Genomic DNA, 16,032 nt, shown 5'->3' on the forward strand with positions numbered 1-16,032 from the left:
TTCTAACCCCATTCACTAATTAAACTATCCTGATACTTCCTAAACCCATCTGACATCCTTCTTGAACCTATTCCTATACATATCCCCAGGTAAACTAATTGACTCTGAAAAAAAAAAAAAATAAAACATAAAATGATTTGGGGAAGGCAAGGGGAGGAACGCCGTCCCTGTTTTCCCAATGTGTTTATAGGATTGATTTCAACTTATTAACTGAAAACAGGATTAAGCTTGTGTCTGTGGGTGCTTTAGGTAATAAAATTTCTATAAATTGTTTAAATAAAATTCCATTTTACTGTAATAATTTGTTAGACTTTATGGTTCTGTCATTGGGTTTTTACTTATATTCTGGGAGTGTCCAGAGCCAAATACGTTGTTTGCTGTCTGTTACTTTGAGAATAACGATAGTCTCTTACTTTTATAGTGTTTAAAATTAGAAATACACAAAATAGGTAAAATAGGACAGCAACACTGGAAGCTTAGAAGAAGAAAAAAATCTCTTGAGATATGTATTGAAGACTTCTTATAAAATCTTGTAAAACCTTTTTACAAAATTTCAACACTACTCATTTGCCTTCATTAAATGGATTTTAATTTCTTTCTTTAGAAAGAGAGTTGTGGGAATTATGTAACAAGTGTAATTTGATGAGACCAAAGCGCTCCCATCACTGCAGCCGCTGCGGCCACTGTGTAAGGAGAATGGATCATCACTGTCCGTGGTAAGAAAGGCATCCTTCACTTCTAGCTAAGAAAGAAAGGAAGCCTAGTAAAAAATTCTCTTAAGACTTAGCAGTCTTGAGCAAAAATTATATTAAAGTTACATGGTTTGTAAAAACATTTTAATATTTGATCATGTAGTTCTGTCAACTCCAAAGTCAGTTTTCCAGAGATCCTATCTTTATCACCACAATGTACAGTGTAAGGAGATGTTTTAGCAGAAGACTAAGAATTTACCTGCACCCAGATGTTCAGTTGGACCAAGGTACTTGTTTTCGAAGAGGTAATGTATGGGAAGCATTTGCTTTAGTATTTGACACATAGAAAGCATTTAAATAGAAGCTGTTATTTCTAATATAATATATTATATTAGAAATATAATATATAGTGTAGTATATTATATAATATATAATATATAGTGTAGAATATTATATAATATATAATATTATATAAGATACTATATATTATATATAATATTAGGTATAATAATATATTTCCCACTGTTATTTCCACTTCCATTTATGTAATTAAAGAGTAGCACATTTCAAATGCCCTGATAATTCCCCCCATCAGTGAAGACGTTTTACCTATTACGTACTGGAGATAGGTAGTAACAGTGTATGCATGTCGAATGTGTCTAAGTGGTAATTAACTGATTCTGCTGAACTACCAACAGCTTTGGTCAATAGGGGGCTCTCTTGTAATATTTAAAGAAAATGTTCAGTTGAAAAAAATTTTGAAAACAAATGCTGTGAGAATTCTGTATTGTATCTCATTTCAAAGCTGTCACAAAAATCTGTGAACAAGACATTGTATTTAATTTTGTTTTCCTAGCATGGGATCTCTGTATAAATATTTAAACTGGTATAGTGTAGCACTCTAAATATATCTATATACATATATATTTATGTTTGTACACACATGTGTGCATGTATACAAAGTTTAACTACATAACAAGCTTCTTGAATTGCATTTATCTAAAGTTGTCTCGAGTAGAATTTACCTAATAATGGTAATCAAGTTAGAGTAACTCATTTGCCTGCACAGTTTACTTAACTATAATGCAATTTACTGAGATTAGAAAAAAATGAGAATATGTAGATAAAAGTACTTTGTTACTGTATAAAAATTTAAAAAATTGTCTAAGTCCATCAATAAGGTATTTAGTATATGACATATAGGTGGATTTCAAAAAGTATGCCTTGAATTTAAACATTAATCTCCAAGTAATTTTCCGGACCTCAATGATATTTGTAATTACAATAGTAATAGACTACAAAAAAACTAGGTGAGATATGTTTTGAGATAAATGCTAATCACACCAAAAGCTGGATTTTTGGTACTTTTTATAGTGGTGTTTCTGGTTAATTAAAAATACAGTAATTGCTCGTGGTACAGTTGGATATTGATGCTTCCTTTCAAAAAAATGCAATAGGGGCCGGCCCTGTGGTGTAGCAGGTAAAGCCGCCATCTGCAGCACCAGCATCCCATATGGGCGCCAGTTCGAGTCCCAGCCGCTCCACTTCCAATCCAGCTTTCTGCTATGGCCCGGGGAAAGCAGTACAAGATGGCCCAAGTCCTTGGGCCCCTGCACCCATGTGGGATACCCAGAAGAGGCTCCTAGCTTCGGATCAGCACATCTCCAGCCATTGCAACCAAATGGGGAGTAAACCAGTGGATGGAAGACATCTGTCTCTTTCTGCCTCTCTTCCTCTCTTTGTGTAACTCTGACTTTCAAATAAATAAATAAATAAATCATTTAAAAAATGCAATAGGTGAGGAAACCAACTAGGAGATGTGGTGGAAACTAAAGATATTTGTGAGGGATAAAGACTAGCTTCTTTGTGACCATTAAAGTGCAGTTAAACCTCAATCCTAATTTTGAGATGATTTCTTTGTTTCCAAGCCCCTGGTTCCGCAGTTTTAGTCAACCTCACAATATTGCCCGGAAGGAGGGGGAAGTAGAAAAGATCGGAGGATCAGAAAAGAGAGTAGACCAGGGACTTAAGGGTCTTATCATGATTACTTTTCCTAACAGAGCTCTGCTGAGGTGTTGAGTGAGGGAAATGTACAGTGGAAATCGGAAGCAAACAGAATTTTTGGTGTCTTCAGAGGCTGCGTTATCTTAACTGCCTAATAGCTTTAGATTTGGAGGACAGCTGTCAAATTGCCTCCATCTCTTCTGTGTTTCTGACTCTGTTCCTTTCTTTCTGAGTAGTTTCAGAGTTACAAAAAGAACACTTACATATGGATTGAGTCCCTTAGTGCTCTTTGTCACTCTCCTGCTAAGAAATATGCTGTGATCACAGTAGTTGTTTTCAGATTCCTTGGGAATGAGAACGGTAAATCATGCTTTTTTAAAGCAAAAGTTGTTAAAGTGCATCTGAAATGCATACATAAACACCTTTCTTGCAACTCTACTTACGAATAGCAAAACTAACGAATTATCTTGTTTGTAAAGCATACTGTCTAAGAAATACTTAAGCAAGGTTTTTCAGTTCAGTTCTATATTTGATTTTAAGAGTAGGTAGCGACACACGTTAACTACATTTCAGTTAGGAATTGAAACTGTTTTCAGTTAATTTTTGAGTGACAATGTAATGCTATATTTAAATGAAAATATTTGTGCAAGGCAATTTGTAGGTTTTTAAAAAGATTTATTTATTTATTTGAGAAGCAGAGTTACAGAGAGAAAGAGACAAGGAGAAATACAGAGATCTTCCATTTTCTGGTTCACTTCTTCAATGGCTGCAATGGCTGGGGCTGGGCCAGGCAGAAGTCAGGAGCCAGGAGCTTCTTCTGGGTCTCCCACATGGGTACAGGGTCCTACAGACTTGAGCCATCCTTTGCAGCTTTCCTAGGTGCATTAGCAGGGAGCTGGATAGAAATTGGAGCAGCCGGGATACAAACTGGCTCCCTTATGGGATGCCAGCACTGCAGGCAATGGCTTAACTCTGCCCCATAGCACCGGCCCCTACAGATTTTTAAAAAGAAGAAAAATTGTGAATGCTTAGCAGTTGTGTCAGAGTAGCAAACTTAAACTATTTTATTTCGAAGCATTCACATGGCTGTCTACAGTTAGAAGGTTGTAACAAAAGAGCAATGTACAGAAGAGTGTTCTTGCTTTCAAGCCCCGTCTCTCCTCATGGTACGTCCCTTCGCAAGTGTCTTACCTGCTTTCTTTCCTTTTCCTTATCTGTGAAACAAGGAGACTACCATCTGCTCTCCCTGCTTCTCACGGTTATTGTGAGTTGAAGGGGTCGTATCCATGGATTTCCTTTTTAAAGAAGAAAGTGCTTTACAAATCCAAGATGGCATATTTTTATCTTTTCTTTTGACAGTCTGCTTTTAGGTTTGAGTGATTCTAGCATATATCCATGAAAGTTATTTGTATTTGTTATGAAGTTATATTTATTTTTAATCTCGCACATCCTGAAATGAGCATCTTATTAAGTTTAAAATATTCTTTCTTTTTCATTCTTTTCTTCAGGATTAACAATTGTGTTGGTGAAGATAACCATTGGCTTTTTCTGCAGTTGTGTTTCTACACTGAGCTTCTCACTTGCTACGCACTGATGTTTTCTTTCTGCCACTACTACTATTTTCTTCCACTCAAAAAGCGTAATTTGGTAAGAAATGTTTGTATCCACTAATGTTAGAACAGTCATAGTATGTGGTTATTAACATGTACTTCGTTTAAGTGCAGAAGGTTAAAAACAACAAAGGGCTGAAAATGAACTCTCAAATGCTAAGTGTTAGAATGGGTTGGAATTAAGAAGGTGGATCCTATCCTGACATTGCCTTGTAACCAAATCCGTTTGTGATTATTTGTTAATATTGTGTGTCTCTTTTTAGAAAAGATCTTTCAACATTTGTGTTTTAATAAAAATATCTAGAATAATGAAAAACAATGGAAAAGAGTAACTTCTTATTTTCAGCATTAAAAGCATAGAATTGGTTTGCTTTTTAAATGTTCTCAAAGTAACCGTTAAGTTCCTGAGAAAAAGGACCTTTTTATTAATAATGATAAGATGGTTTTGCAGGGTGCTTTAAAAAGTTATATAAGAATACTTGAAAAAGTTTGTGGAAAATGTGATTAAATTGAAAGTTTCTCTCTCTCTCTCTCTCTCTCTCTCCCTCCCTCCCTCCCTCCCTTTCAAAAGAAAGAGTTTGGGCTGCAGGTATTTGGCCTCACAGTTAAGACTTTGGTCAAGATGCCCACATCCTACGTCAGAGTACCTGGGTTTAGTATCTGGCTCTGGCTTCTGATTCCAGCTTCTTGCTAATGCAGACCCTGGGGAGCAATGGGGATGGCTTCATAGTCTTGGGTTCCTGTCACGCACATGGGAGACCTGGATTGAGTCCTGGTTCCTGGCTTCAGCTCACTGACCCTTGCAGGCAGCTTGGAGTCAACCAGCAGATGGGAGCTGTCTCTGGCTCACTCTCTGCCTCTCAAAAAATTGTTTTTGAAAAATAATGCTTATTTTTTTGTAATGGAGTTTGAAATTCATGTATATAAGAATCTTTCAAAAGTTCATGAAACATGAATATTATGAAGTTATGCTGGAATTTCATTCTTTTTGCACTAAAACTTACATTTCAAATTTTCCACAAACTTTTTAAGTGGTTTTGTACCCTTGTATGTACAGATAACATCTGAGGCAGCAGTGCTCGCCCCATTTTGTGGAGGAACTGCAGGAAATCTTGAGACTTGGCCACATTGGGATGGGGGTGGTGGTGATGGTAGCAGAAACTAGGATTTTTTATTCTTTGACTGTGTCAACACTATTCTCTGAGTATCTCATTTTAATTCTCACAGCAATCATGTGAAGTGGATACGATTTCCCCCCATTTCTATAGATGAGGAAATAGAATGCAGTAGCAGTTAAAAGACACAGAGGAAGAAAGTGACTATTCAACTTGTTCTAGTTGGAGAGCTGGGAGTGAACCTTATGTTGTGTGTTTTTGCTTATTAGTCTTTCCATTTTATTTGGAGTTAAATTTGTTTTTGTTTTAGATACTGTATATATGCGTGTGTGTGTGTGTGTGTGTGTGAGAGAGAGAGAGAGAGACAGAGAGAGACAGAGAGAGACACAGACCGAGAGACAGCGTATTAGGATGCAAGGTAGGGAGGGAGAGAAGGAAGAAAGTATAAAACACTTGATAGAGAAGGGGAATGTTTCTTTACTATTTATACCAGGTTGTACTGTTTAAATCTTTTGTATGAAGAAAATACAATGTTCAATGGTGGTAACACATTTAAATTTTGAAGTGAGGGAAAGAGTGAGAGAGTCTTTAAGTTCTGTGTATTTTCAATCTTCTTATATAAAATTATCTTTTGTCCCCAAGAGATCAGAGAGAGAGAGAGACAGAGACAGAGACAGGCACAGCACACACTGCTCCCATCCACTGGCTCACTCCCCAGTGCCAGCCAGGGTTGTGCCGGTCTGAAGTTGGGATCCAGGAACTCAATCTCGGTCTCCCTTAGGGAGACCAACAGCTTGAGAGACCCAGCTACTTGAGCTATCACCTGCTGCCACCCAGGAGCTGCGTTGGCAGGAAGTTGGAATCAAGAACCGGATCTGGAAATTCAACCCAGGCACTGCCACTGGGACACAGGCATCTTAACTGATGTTTTAACTGCTAGGCCAAATGTTTGCCTGCTTGTGATCATTTTGAATAATCTAAAGAGGATATTTGCTGTTGTTGCTTAGCTATATATATTAGTGGGGGCTTTGTGATGATTGTGCTTATTAAATATAACTTGAGCAATCAGATTTACATACAGATAACTTAAAAGGTTCAAAAGGTAGAACTTTAAATATAGGCATTTAACAGAATTTCATAGTGAGAATGTAGTGCATACACATACCATAGTTTTAGAAAAGTTCACCTTATGTATAGACTAATCTGTGGTATATTTTGGTATTATAGTTAGAAGATGTAACCATAACTATGAATTGTACATATTTCCCTGAGTAGCCTATTTCAAATGGTTGATCCTAATGAGATAAGTGTTAAAATGGCTAAGTAGGGTTAAGGTCATACTTTTGTAAAAAATGAGAGAAAACATTTTGAGGTATTAATGAGAAGCTTAGAGGCTATGTAAGAAGGAGCACATTGAGTTGCAGCACAGCAGTCTATGAATCTTGGGTTAAATTTAGCCCTCCTCCTAATTTTTTTAAATGCAGTTTTACTGGAAATGGCTATTTTCATGTGTTTATCTTTTTCTCTTGTGCTGCAACGGCAGAGCTGAATGGCAGAGACAGAGGCTGTCTAGCCTGCAGTATTTGTATTTTCTTTTTAGCATGTAGTATTAGCTGTATGACTTCTCATATTAAGTTTGCCATGCCTGGAGGTGGGAAAATCTTGGCCTTTATAAGCAAACACATGTAGGATCAAAGCCTGCCTTTTCTAATTACATGTATAACCTTTGACACATTGTTTTAACTCTTTGCATTGTCATTTCTTCTTCTGAAAAGTGACTAATAATGGGATTAAATAAGATAATATATGTGAAAGTACCTGGTATATAATAGATGTTCCATTTGTGTTACATTTAGTGTTAGTGAAAGCTCTCAGAAGGAGGAAACATTTTTTCTTTGGTCTGTTATACTTTGTGAAAACTTTACAGACCGTTCAACAGTATTACTGGGAGACTGATGATAGACAAAGAATTCCAGTCATCAAATGAGGATGTAATACTGAACCAGGAAAATTTTTTAAAATTTTATTTAAGAACTCACCTAACTGTGTATTGAGAGCATTTCGGGGAAAAGTTGCGTCTGTACTGAACATGTATAGCCTCCCCCATTATTGTTTCCTAGGTAGTACAGTATAGCAGCTCTTTACTTGGCATTCACATTGTATGAAGGGCCTTCAAAAAGTTAGTGGAAAAATTGAATCAGGTGTTTATATTGGGGGAAAAGAATTTAAGATCTATGCAGTTCTTTTTCATAATACGCACCTTCTATAGATGTTTAGAAGAGCCTTTATATTAAGTATGCTAAGTAATCTAGAGATGATTTAAAGTATACAGGAGAATAGCTTGGATCATATGCAGATATCCCATATTATATAAGGAACTTGAGCATTGTGGATTTTGTATCCGTAGGTGATTGTAGAAGCAGTTCCCTACAGATAGTGAGGGCAATTGTATTTGGATGATAAACATTAAAAAATAAATAATTCTGGACATGTGAGAAGATTATTTGTCTAGTAATACTGACCTAGAATTAATCTCAGCCTAGGTGTTTATAGTATCCTTGTTATTTTAAGTGGGATACTTTTATAATTACCATCATATTGAAGATAATGAAATATAAACGTCCAAAGTTTGTAATAACATTACCAATATCATTTTGCCTCTGTTGAGGAATCTAGTGTTTTTTAATCTTGTTATGACCTAGTCTCTGAATGAATATGTGATTTTATAAATGAAGCACCTTTATAAAGTTCACAGAAAATGCACTATCTTTAATTCCAGTTTTCAGTGAACTCTTTGAAGCCTCTAATATACTATCAAGTTAGATGTACAGAGAAGAGAACTTTACAACAATGCTGTCCAAAGTAAGAAAAGGCAATTTTATTAAAATATATAGAAATATATTTTAAATAAAATATATTTTAAAAAATTATATTTTTTAAATTTTAAAATTTTAAAATAAAAATAAAATATATAAAAAGAGAAGGTTTGTCAACAGTATTTCTAACCTATTTAAATTTACTAAAATATAGCTAAATTATAAATAAATAAAGAGCTAAATTCTAAAGAAACCTTGGAGAAATAGTTTATAGTTTGTACAGCCCCAAATGTCTCAAGGATCTGAAGCAAAATGATTATTCAGTGGAAACTCAGTATACATTGAAATGAATTTTTATTACATTGAGTTAGATGTTGTGAATTTGAAGTCATATGTTAACACATTTACACTTAGAATTGTATTTTTTTGGTAAATTGATTCATATTGTTATAAAAAGCACCTCTTTATCTGCAGTAATGATTTTTGCTTTAAAATGGTTTTTTCACATAATTAGCTGTGTCAGCTTTCTTTTTGTATTTCCATGGTTTATCTTTTAAAAGGTTTTTACTTTCATACTTTCCTAGTTCTTATTCCTCATATGTGTCTTAAAAATAGCAGCTAGCTCATTAAAAACAAAAACAAAAGAAAACAAGTCTAATAAGCATTGTTTTAAATTGGAATAGTAAATTTTTTACTGTAACTGACATTAATTCTGTCATCTTTCTATTTTCTATTTGATCCATTGTTTTTCTTTTCTTGCCAGTTTTGGAATTTTTGATTTAAGCTAACTTATCACTTCTGATGGCATTTTTTAAAACTCTTTTTATAGTTTTCTCAAGTGAGAACTCATTCTGCCTTGATTGATTTTTTAATCAGTTATTTTAATGTCTGCATCTGCTAACTTCAAGTTTGAGACCTCCTTGGTCCATTTCTGTTGACTTCTTGTCTCTTAGTTTCTGCATATTTGCTCTTGTGTTCTGACATGCCTTATAAGTTTTGTTTAACAAATTTTACAAGATCTGGTTGATAGATTCTTTATCTAGATATGCTCTTTTGTTTGACTGAATATACAAGAAAACTCATGTTAATCCAGTCAGGTCTGTGTCACCACTATTTATAATGTTAAATAACAGAATATTGGTCCCTTTTTTTTTAAGATTCTTTTTAAAATTTATTTGAGAGAGTTACACAGAGAGGGAGAGACAGAGAGAAAGGTCTTCTATCCATGGGTTCACTCCCCAAATGGCAGCAGTGGCTGGAGCTGAACCAATCTGAAGCCAGGAGCCAGGAGCTTCTTCTGGGTCTCCCACATGCACTTGGGCCATCTTCTACTGCTTTCCCAGGCCATAGCAGAGAGCTGGTTGGGAAGAGGAGCAGCTGGGAAACGAACCAGCACCCATATGGGATGCTGGTGCTGCAGAGGGAAGCTTATCCTTCTGTGCCACAGTGCTGGCCCCCAGACTATTGAACTTAATGCAGAAGTTCTTTGGAAGGTGGCGTTTATCACATTTATTGCTGTTGTGCAAAGATTTATGATTGCTGATTTTGTTTTTGTGATGGACTGATTTCAGTTATCCCCATAGTGCAGTTCTTTTGAGGTCGCATCTGAAAAACAGGTGTTCACTGTGAACTGTGCCCCTCAGTTGTTTCCCTAGTCCTGTGAAATTGCAGGATGGCCTGAATCTTCGGTTGTCCTTGGCCTTTCATGCAGTGTTGCTTATGAGTGGGCAAGTAGCTTAGGGTAAAAAGCAGGGCACCATGCAAGTTTCACCTTAGTGCATTTCTGCTTGCTCAGGGATCTTGGCCTTTGAAGTTCTGGCTAGTTTGGCTACTATCCAGTATCTTCAAACAGCTCTTTATTAATTAATTGGATCTTATCTGGCTTTTAATAATGTTCTTGGAGGGAAGATTAGTCTCACACAGCCTGTGTCTACATAAATGTCTGTGGCAGTAGCATTTTTTTAAAAAAATTTCTTCCCAGGTGGTTTTAATCATTGCTGCCTAATTGTACAACTCCAGAAGATAACGTTCATGTCATTGGCTATGTAAATGATATTCTATGGAGTTGTGCAGTATGAAATTTCTGTAGTTGTAAGGTTCAAGAGTTGTTTGACTTTGGGGAATAAGATTCATGGTGGACTTTCTAAGTGAAGTAGAACTTAACCAAATGTGAAGATGAAGAAAATTATTTCTGGACACGGAACAATTTGTTAATAAAATCGAGTTGTATTGAAAGTATTTCTAAATTCAAGTGATGGAACATTGTTGTTACCATGACAGTTTTTTCAAAGGTGACATTTATACGGTAGAAAAAGAATTTCTGTATAAAAGTCACCAACAAGGTAGATGTTGTGGGACACTGAGTCAAACTAAAACCTGGCTGAATGCATCCTGTATTGGAGTGCCTGGGATTAAGTCTCACCCCTGCTCTGATCCACCTTCCTGCCAATGTATCTGGGAATCACCAGATCATAGCCCAAGTGCTTGGGTTCCTGCCGCACAGGTAGGAGATTTGGGTGGAGTACCTGGCTCCTGATTTTGACCCATTGCAGCCTTGCTATTGTGGGTAACTGAGGAGTGAACCAGCAGTTGGAAGACTCATTAATTCATTCTCTCTCTCTCCTCTCTCCTCTTCCTTCTCCCCTCTCCCCCATTCCTTTCTCTGTCACTCTACCTTTCAAATAAGCAAAATATATTTTTAAAAATCACCATTTTTACCATTGACTTTTTAAAACAATAATTATTACAATGGAATATTTTTGAAGTATTCTTGCCTGATGTTGATTTTTATAAATCCTTCACTGTGCCTCTTTCATGTTTCCCTACAATAAACAAACAAACAAACTGTATCCAGGTTTTGATTATATGTGTAAACTTGCCAGATAGTGTCAGAAACCTCATTCATTTACCTTGTTGCTATTGTTTTCTACTATTTGAGATGTAGAATAAAGATCCCCAAAAGTTCCTAAACTGTCTTTGGAGATTATAGTAGTCACTGCTGTACATCTTTTTTTGTTGCAGTAATGAAGTAGGTGAAGTATGTCATGGACTTTGACCCCTTTGTTCTCTGTACGTCCCACTGAAAAGAAAATGTTGGTCTACATTTCCTTACGCTTTCAGTAGATAGATGGCAGCATAGTATCTTTTCTAGCCATCTTTAAATTCCAAAGCTGTGTGCTTCTGGATTGGAAAAGAAAATGTTAACAACTCGTAAGTGTGTGCTTATTTTGCTTTGTTTAGGTGAAAGTGTTTATTCAATAAACAAAAGAAAAGAGGGTTTCCCTTTGACTGTTACTGTAATAGCTCTTGTATTCAGTAGAAAACGGGTACATTATGGTTACTCTCATGGGAAAGAGAGTTGAGAGAAAATAGGCTACTCACAAGTGTAGGGAAAAGAACAGTCAGAAGAGTGATTTTCTTTCATTTCTCTCTTCACTTTATGTTTTCAGAAAAAACTCTTGTAGTCCTTGCAAGTGCCCCTCCTTTAAACAGTAATTTGATGCTTTTTTATTTCTTCTTCTTTAGTTTTAAAATATCCATCTGTCATTGAATATTCAATGATTTATATGTTTTTCTTTAAAAGATTTTTATATGTGGAGTTTCGAGGATATACTTGAATATATTCTTTGCTAGGGGAAAGGAGTAAGATGTAGGAGGTAAGGACTTCACAGTGTATAATGAGTCAGTGCAGAAATTTAAAATTGTTTTGGTTTTTAACGTTTTTTCTTTCCTTTTATTTATTTGAAATGTATACAGAGACAGCTTCCATCTGCAGGTTCCCTCCTCAAATACCCCCCAACAGCTAGGACTGGGCCAGGCCAAAGCCAGGACCCAGAGCTCTATCTGGGTCTACCATTCAGGTGACAGGGATACAAGAACTTGAGCTGTCACCTGCTGCCTTCCAAAGTGCACATTAGCAGGAAGCTGGAGTCAGAAGTGGAGTTATGACGTAAACTCAGGCAGTTCAATATGGGGTATAGTCTTACATAATCCCCATGCCAAATGCCTGTCCCTTAGGTTGTTTTAGATATTTATTCATTTCTTTGGGAGGCAGAAAGAAAGAAAAGGGTTCCATCTACTGGCCTGCTCCCCAAGTGCCTGCAGCGACTTGGGCTGGACCTGGCCAGAGCTGGGAGCCAGGACTCTCAGTCCATGTCTTCTACATGGGTGGCAGGAACCCAGTTATTTGGGTCATTACCTCTGTATTAGCCAGAAGTTGGAGTCACAATCCTGAGCCACACGCAATAGGCATTCTATTGTGGTTCACAGGCATCTTAACCACTAGGTTGAGCATCTACCCTAGGATTTATTATTTAAGCTATAAATATTGATTTATCTTCTATGTCTATACTAAGAAGGACCCCAAACCTGAAAATAGTATTTACTTTCTTCTTTGAAAATATTAGGTAAAAAGTCCTAAAATTCTCAATTAGTGTTAAGAAGAAATGCATGTTTAGAAAAATGTCTGAAATTTGAGTAGTAAGTTTCATTCTACATTAATGGGGCTGGCTAAATCAAACATGTCTTGTTAGAATCACTCAATCGCTGGCGCCGCGGCTCACTAGGCTAATCCTCCACCTTGCGGCGCCGGCACACCGGGTTCTAGTCCCGGTCAGGGCACCGATCCTGTCCCGGTTGCCCCTCTTCCAGGCCTGCTCTCTGCTGTGGCCAGGGAGTGCAGTGGAGGATGGCCCAAGTCCTTGGGCCCTGCACCCCATGGGAGACCAGGAGAAGCACCTGGCTCCTGCCATCGGAACAGCGCAGTGCGCTGGCCGCAGCGCTTCTACCGCGGCGGCCATTGGAGGGTGAACCAACAGCAAAAAGGAAGACCTTTCTCTCTGTCTCTCTCTCACTGTCCACTCTGCCTGTCAAAAAAAAAAAAAAAAATCAATCAATAAAGATTGCAAGCTTTCAGATGTTTGGAAGGTTTTTCAAATTTTAGACATTAAATTAGTTTGACCATCATGTGCATTTATCATACCAATATGATGTTAAATTTTACTTAAAATGTCTTGGGAAACTAATATCTTTCTTTCAGTAAAGTCAGTAAAACTTTACTGTGATTAAAACCATTGTAAGGATTTATAACCTCTAGATTGGAGAGTGTTTTGACATTTTAAGTGAATAAAATGGGTGGGTATTGTAGAAAATAAACTTTCATCTTTGGAAGATTCATATTTGGGTATGTCACAGAGTCATAGTAAATGATAAAATACAAATGTTCAGTAATTTGGTATATTGTTAAATTATACTAATTTTTGCCTGATAGTTGTATAGCAAAACCAATACTTGAAAATTATAGCTTTTTAGTTAAATATGAAGGTAGATATCATTGTATATTTTAATTTCTTAGAGTGTCATTTCTTAAATTACATTTTGATCCATGAATGTTTCATTAGTCATATATTTTCTAATTTTTACTTTCTGTTATTTCAGATTTGTATGTTATTTGAACTAGTGAGAACTGTCTACTCAGTAGAAATATTTCTGAAAGGATAAATAATGTAGTTTCCAATTTATAGTTAAAGTGAGATTCAGACAGATTCAATAACTTGTCCAACACAGAAAAAAACACTTGATAGAATACTCTTTGAAGCCACCCCCATATTATTTTAGCATTTAAAAATTTAAACACAGATTTAAATGTACTAATGTGGGGGGTTGGGGGTTGGGCATTTGGCCTCCTGGGTACGGTGCCAATTAAGATGCCTCTGCTCTTAGTGCCTGGGTTCAGTTCACGTTTTTGGCTCTGGATTTCAGCTTCCTGCTAATTTAGATCCTGGGAGGCTGCAGGTGATGGCTCAAGTTCTTAGGTCCCTTCCACTCATATGGGAGAACTGGACTGAGTTTCTAGTTCCTGTTTTCAGCCCGTCCTAGTCCTGGCTGTTGTAGGCATTTGGGAAGTGAACAAATGAATAGGAGCTCTGTCTCTGTGTCTCTGTACCTCTAATAAATTTAAAAACCAAAAATTAAGAGCGTTGTAAGTTCTGGTATTCAGACGAAGCTTGTTGAACTTCTTGATTCGTAGAGTCATATGTTGTTATTTTTTCATTGAGACAACCATTTTTAGTAGTTTGTCTAAAATAAAGACTCTAGTACATCTTCTGAAGACATTATGGTAGATAAAACATGTTTTTGAAAAGATATACTAGCTAGCAGTCAGATTGCAGGCAATGCTTACTACTTCTCTTCATGAGAAAATCTTGTGTGTTTTTTCTTAATGAACTATATGTGGTCATTAGTATTCACAATCATGGAGCTAATCATTTGTGACATAAAACCGTAGTTAAAAGTTACTGCTTTTAAATTGTTTTCAGGCAAAATAGATTCAGGTAACTTCTGATTGATTCTTTTAAACTTGTTCTTAGATGAAGAGCAGCAAACAACATGCTAACTGCATTTAAGGCTGTGAGAATAGGGTGACAGAAGGGAAAGAGAGGAGAGAGAATTTGGATAAAGGACATGCTGCCAATATTCAGAACAGGAAAATAAATAATGTTTAGCAGCAGAGCCAACTCTTCTACTAGGAAGATATGTTATTATTATTCCAAATGGCTGATGTCTAATGGCGTTGCTAAGGGTCTATAGAAGTGTGCCGTGCAACTATTTGCTTAGCCTTTTCTAACAGAGTCGAAGTAGAATATTTGGTCGTAGGTGGTTTTGCATATTGGTAAGTCCCTTTATAATTTAATTTAATTTTTTATATAATCAGTTTTGAAGTATATATATATGACATATATAAAATCAGTATTTGAGCATTTCTGCTATTTATTTGAAGTATTATATATATAAAATCAGTATTTGAGTATTTCTATTTATTTGACATTTAAAAGGAATACTTTAAGCTTTACTTAACCTTTGTTTTAATATCTGCAATATCATTTATTGTAGTCACTGAAGAATGGATAAAATTCTGAAATATATGTTTAACTTTTTGCGGTTTTGGCTAGAGTAGTCATAGATAGCCAAGAAGAGTATAATTAATATGAGAACAAAAGTATTTTTAAAGTGCATAAGAAAGCAGTCTGGCTTTTTGTTCGTGTATCCTGAAATGCTGATGGAGATCTTGTCCCTTGGCAACTTTTGTGTTTACTTGAGAGAAGTAGTAGCATATATGTTGTTCATATTAGTAGAGAAAACCAGTTTAAGAATGCTATTTTTCTAGCAATTTTCAGTTCTGCTTGTCACATATTCCTAAGCTTTCAGTGACAGATGAAACAGAGACATTGTAATAAATCTTACCTTTACTCTGAAATACCAGGTTGTCAATATGTCATCACTAAATGTGCCTATATAACATGTTTAGTCACAGTTATCAGAGCATTTTGCATGGGGGGAGTGCAGTACTTAATTCTCTGAAAGACTGTTTTAGTTATTTTTGAGTTTAAATGGTTAAAACCTGGCAGCACCTTTGTCTTACTCTTGAACTTTTACCAAGCACTGTAGCATTGCATTAAATGGTAAATAGAGTAAGTAAATATGTTACCCTGTTTTCTTATTGAATTATTCCAACTTTTGTAGAATTTTTCTGCAAATTTGATGAGGCAGACACAATTTTTCTGAAATATTTTATCCTCAGCTTGGCCGTCAGATGCCAGTGAAATTTACTCTGTAACATAGTTGCATACATAAGTGTACCAAAAAATTCTGAACCTTCAGTGATAGCCATTAGAGAGCATATACAGTGTTTTTTCCCCTGTAGATATAAATTTCCATTAGGATGTAGTAAAGCTGGAAGAATGCCTTTTACCTGAGGGCTGGGGGAGTGAGGAGAGTTGTAGAGAATAACCCTGTT

At 36.1% G+C, this 16,032-nt stretch overlaps 1 protein-coding gene across 5 annotated transcripts in view; it reads left to right on the plus strand.

Annotated features, from left to right (window-relative positions):
- The window catches only part of ZDHHC21 (zinc finger DHHC-type palmitoyltransferase 21), a 96,978-nt gene that overhangs the window by 33,103 nt on the left and 47,843 nt on the right, over positions 1 to 16,032 (plus strand). For all 5 annotated transcript variants that reach the window (XM_062208236.1, XM_062208241.1, XM_062208238.1 and 2 more), the window contains 2 exons: positions 605 to 716; positions 4,205 to 4,343. In XM_062208236.1, the coding sequence (XP_062064220.1) occupies positions 605 to 716; positions 4,205 to 4,343 (251 nt within the window). The remainder of the gene's footprint in view (positions 1 to 604; positions 717 to 4,204; positions 4,344 to 16,032) is intronic.

This window comes from Lepus europaeus, chromosome 12, assembly GCF_033115175.1.
Source record: "Lepus europaeus isolate LE1 chromosome 12, mLepTim1.pri, whole genome shotgun sequence".
Classification (NCBI taxonomy): domain Eukaryota; kingdom Metazoa; phylum Chordata; class Mammalia; order Lagomorpha; family Leporidae; genus Lepus; species Lepus europaeus.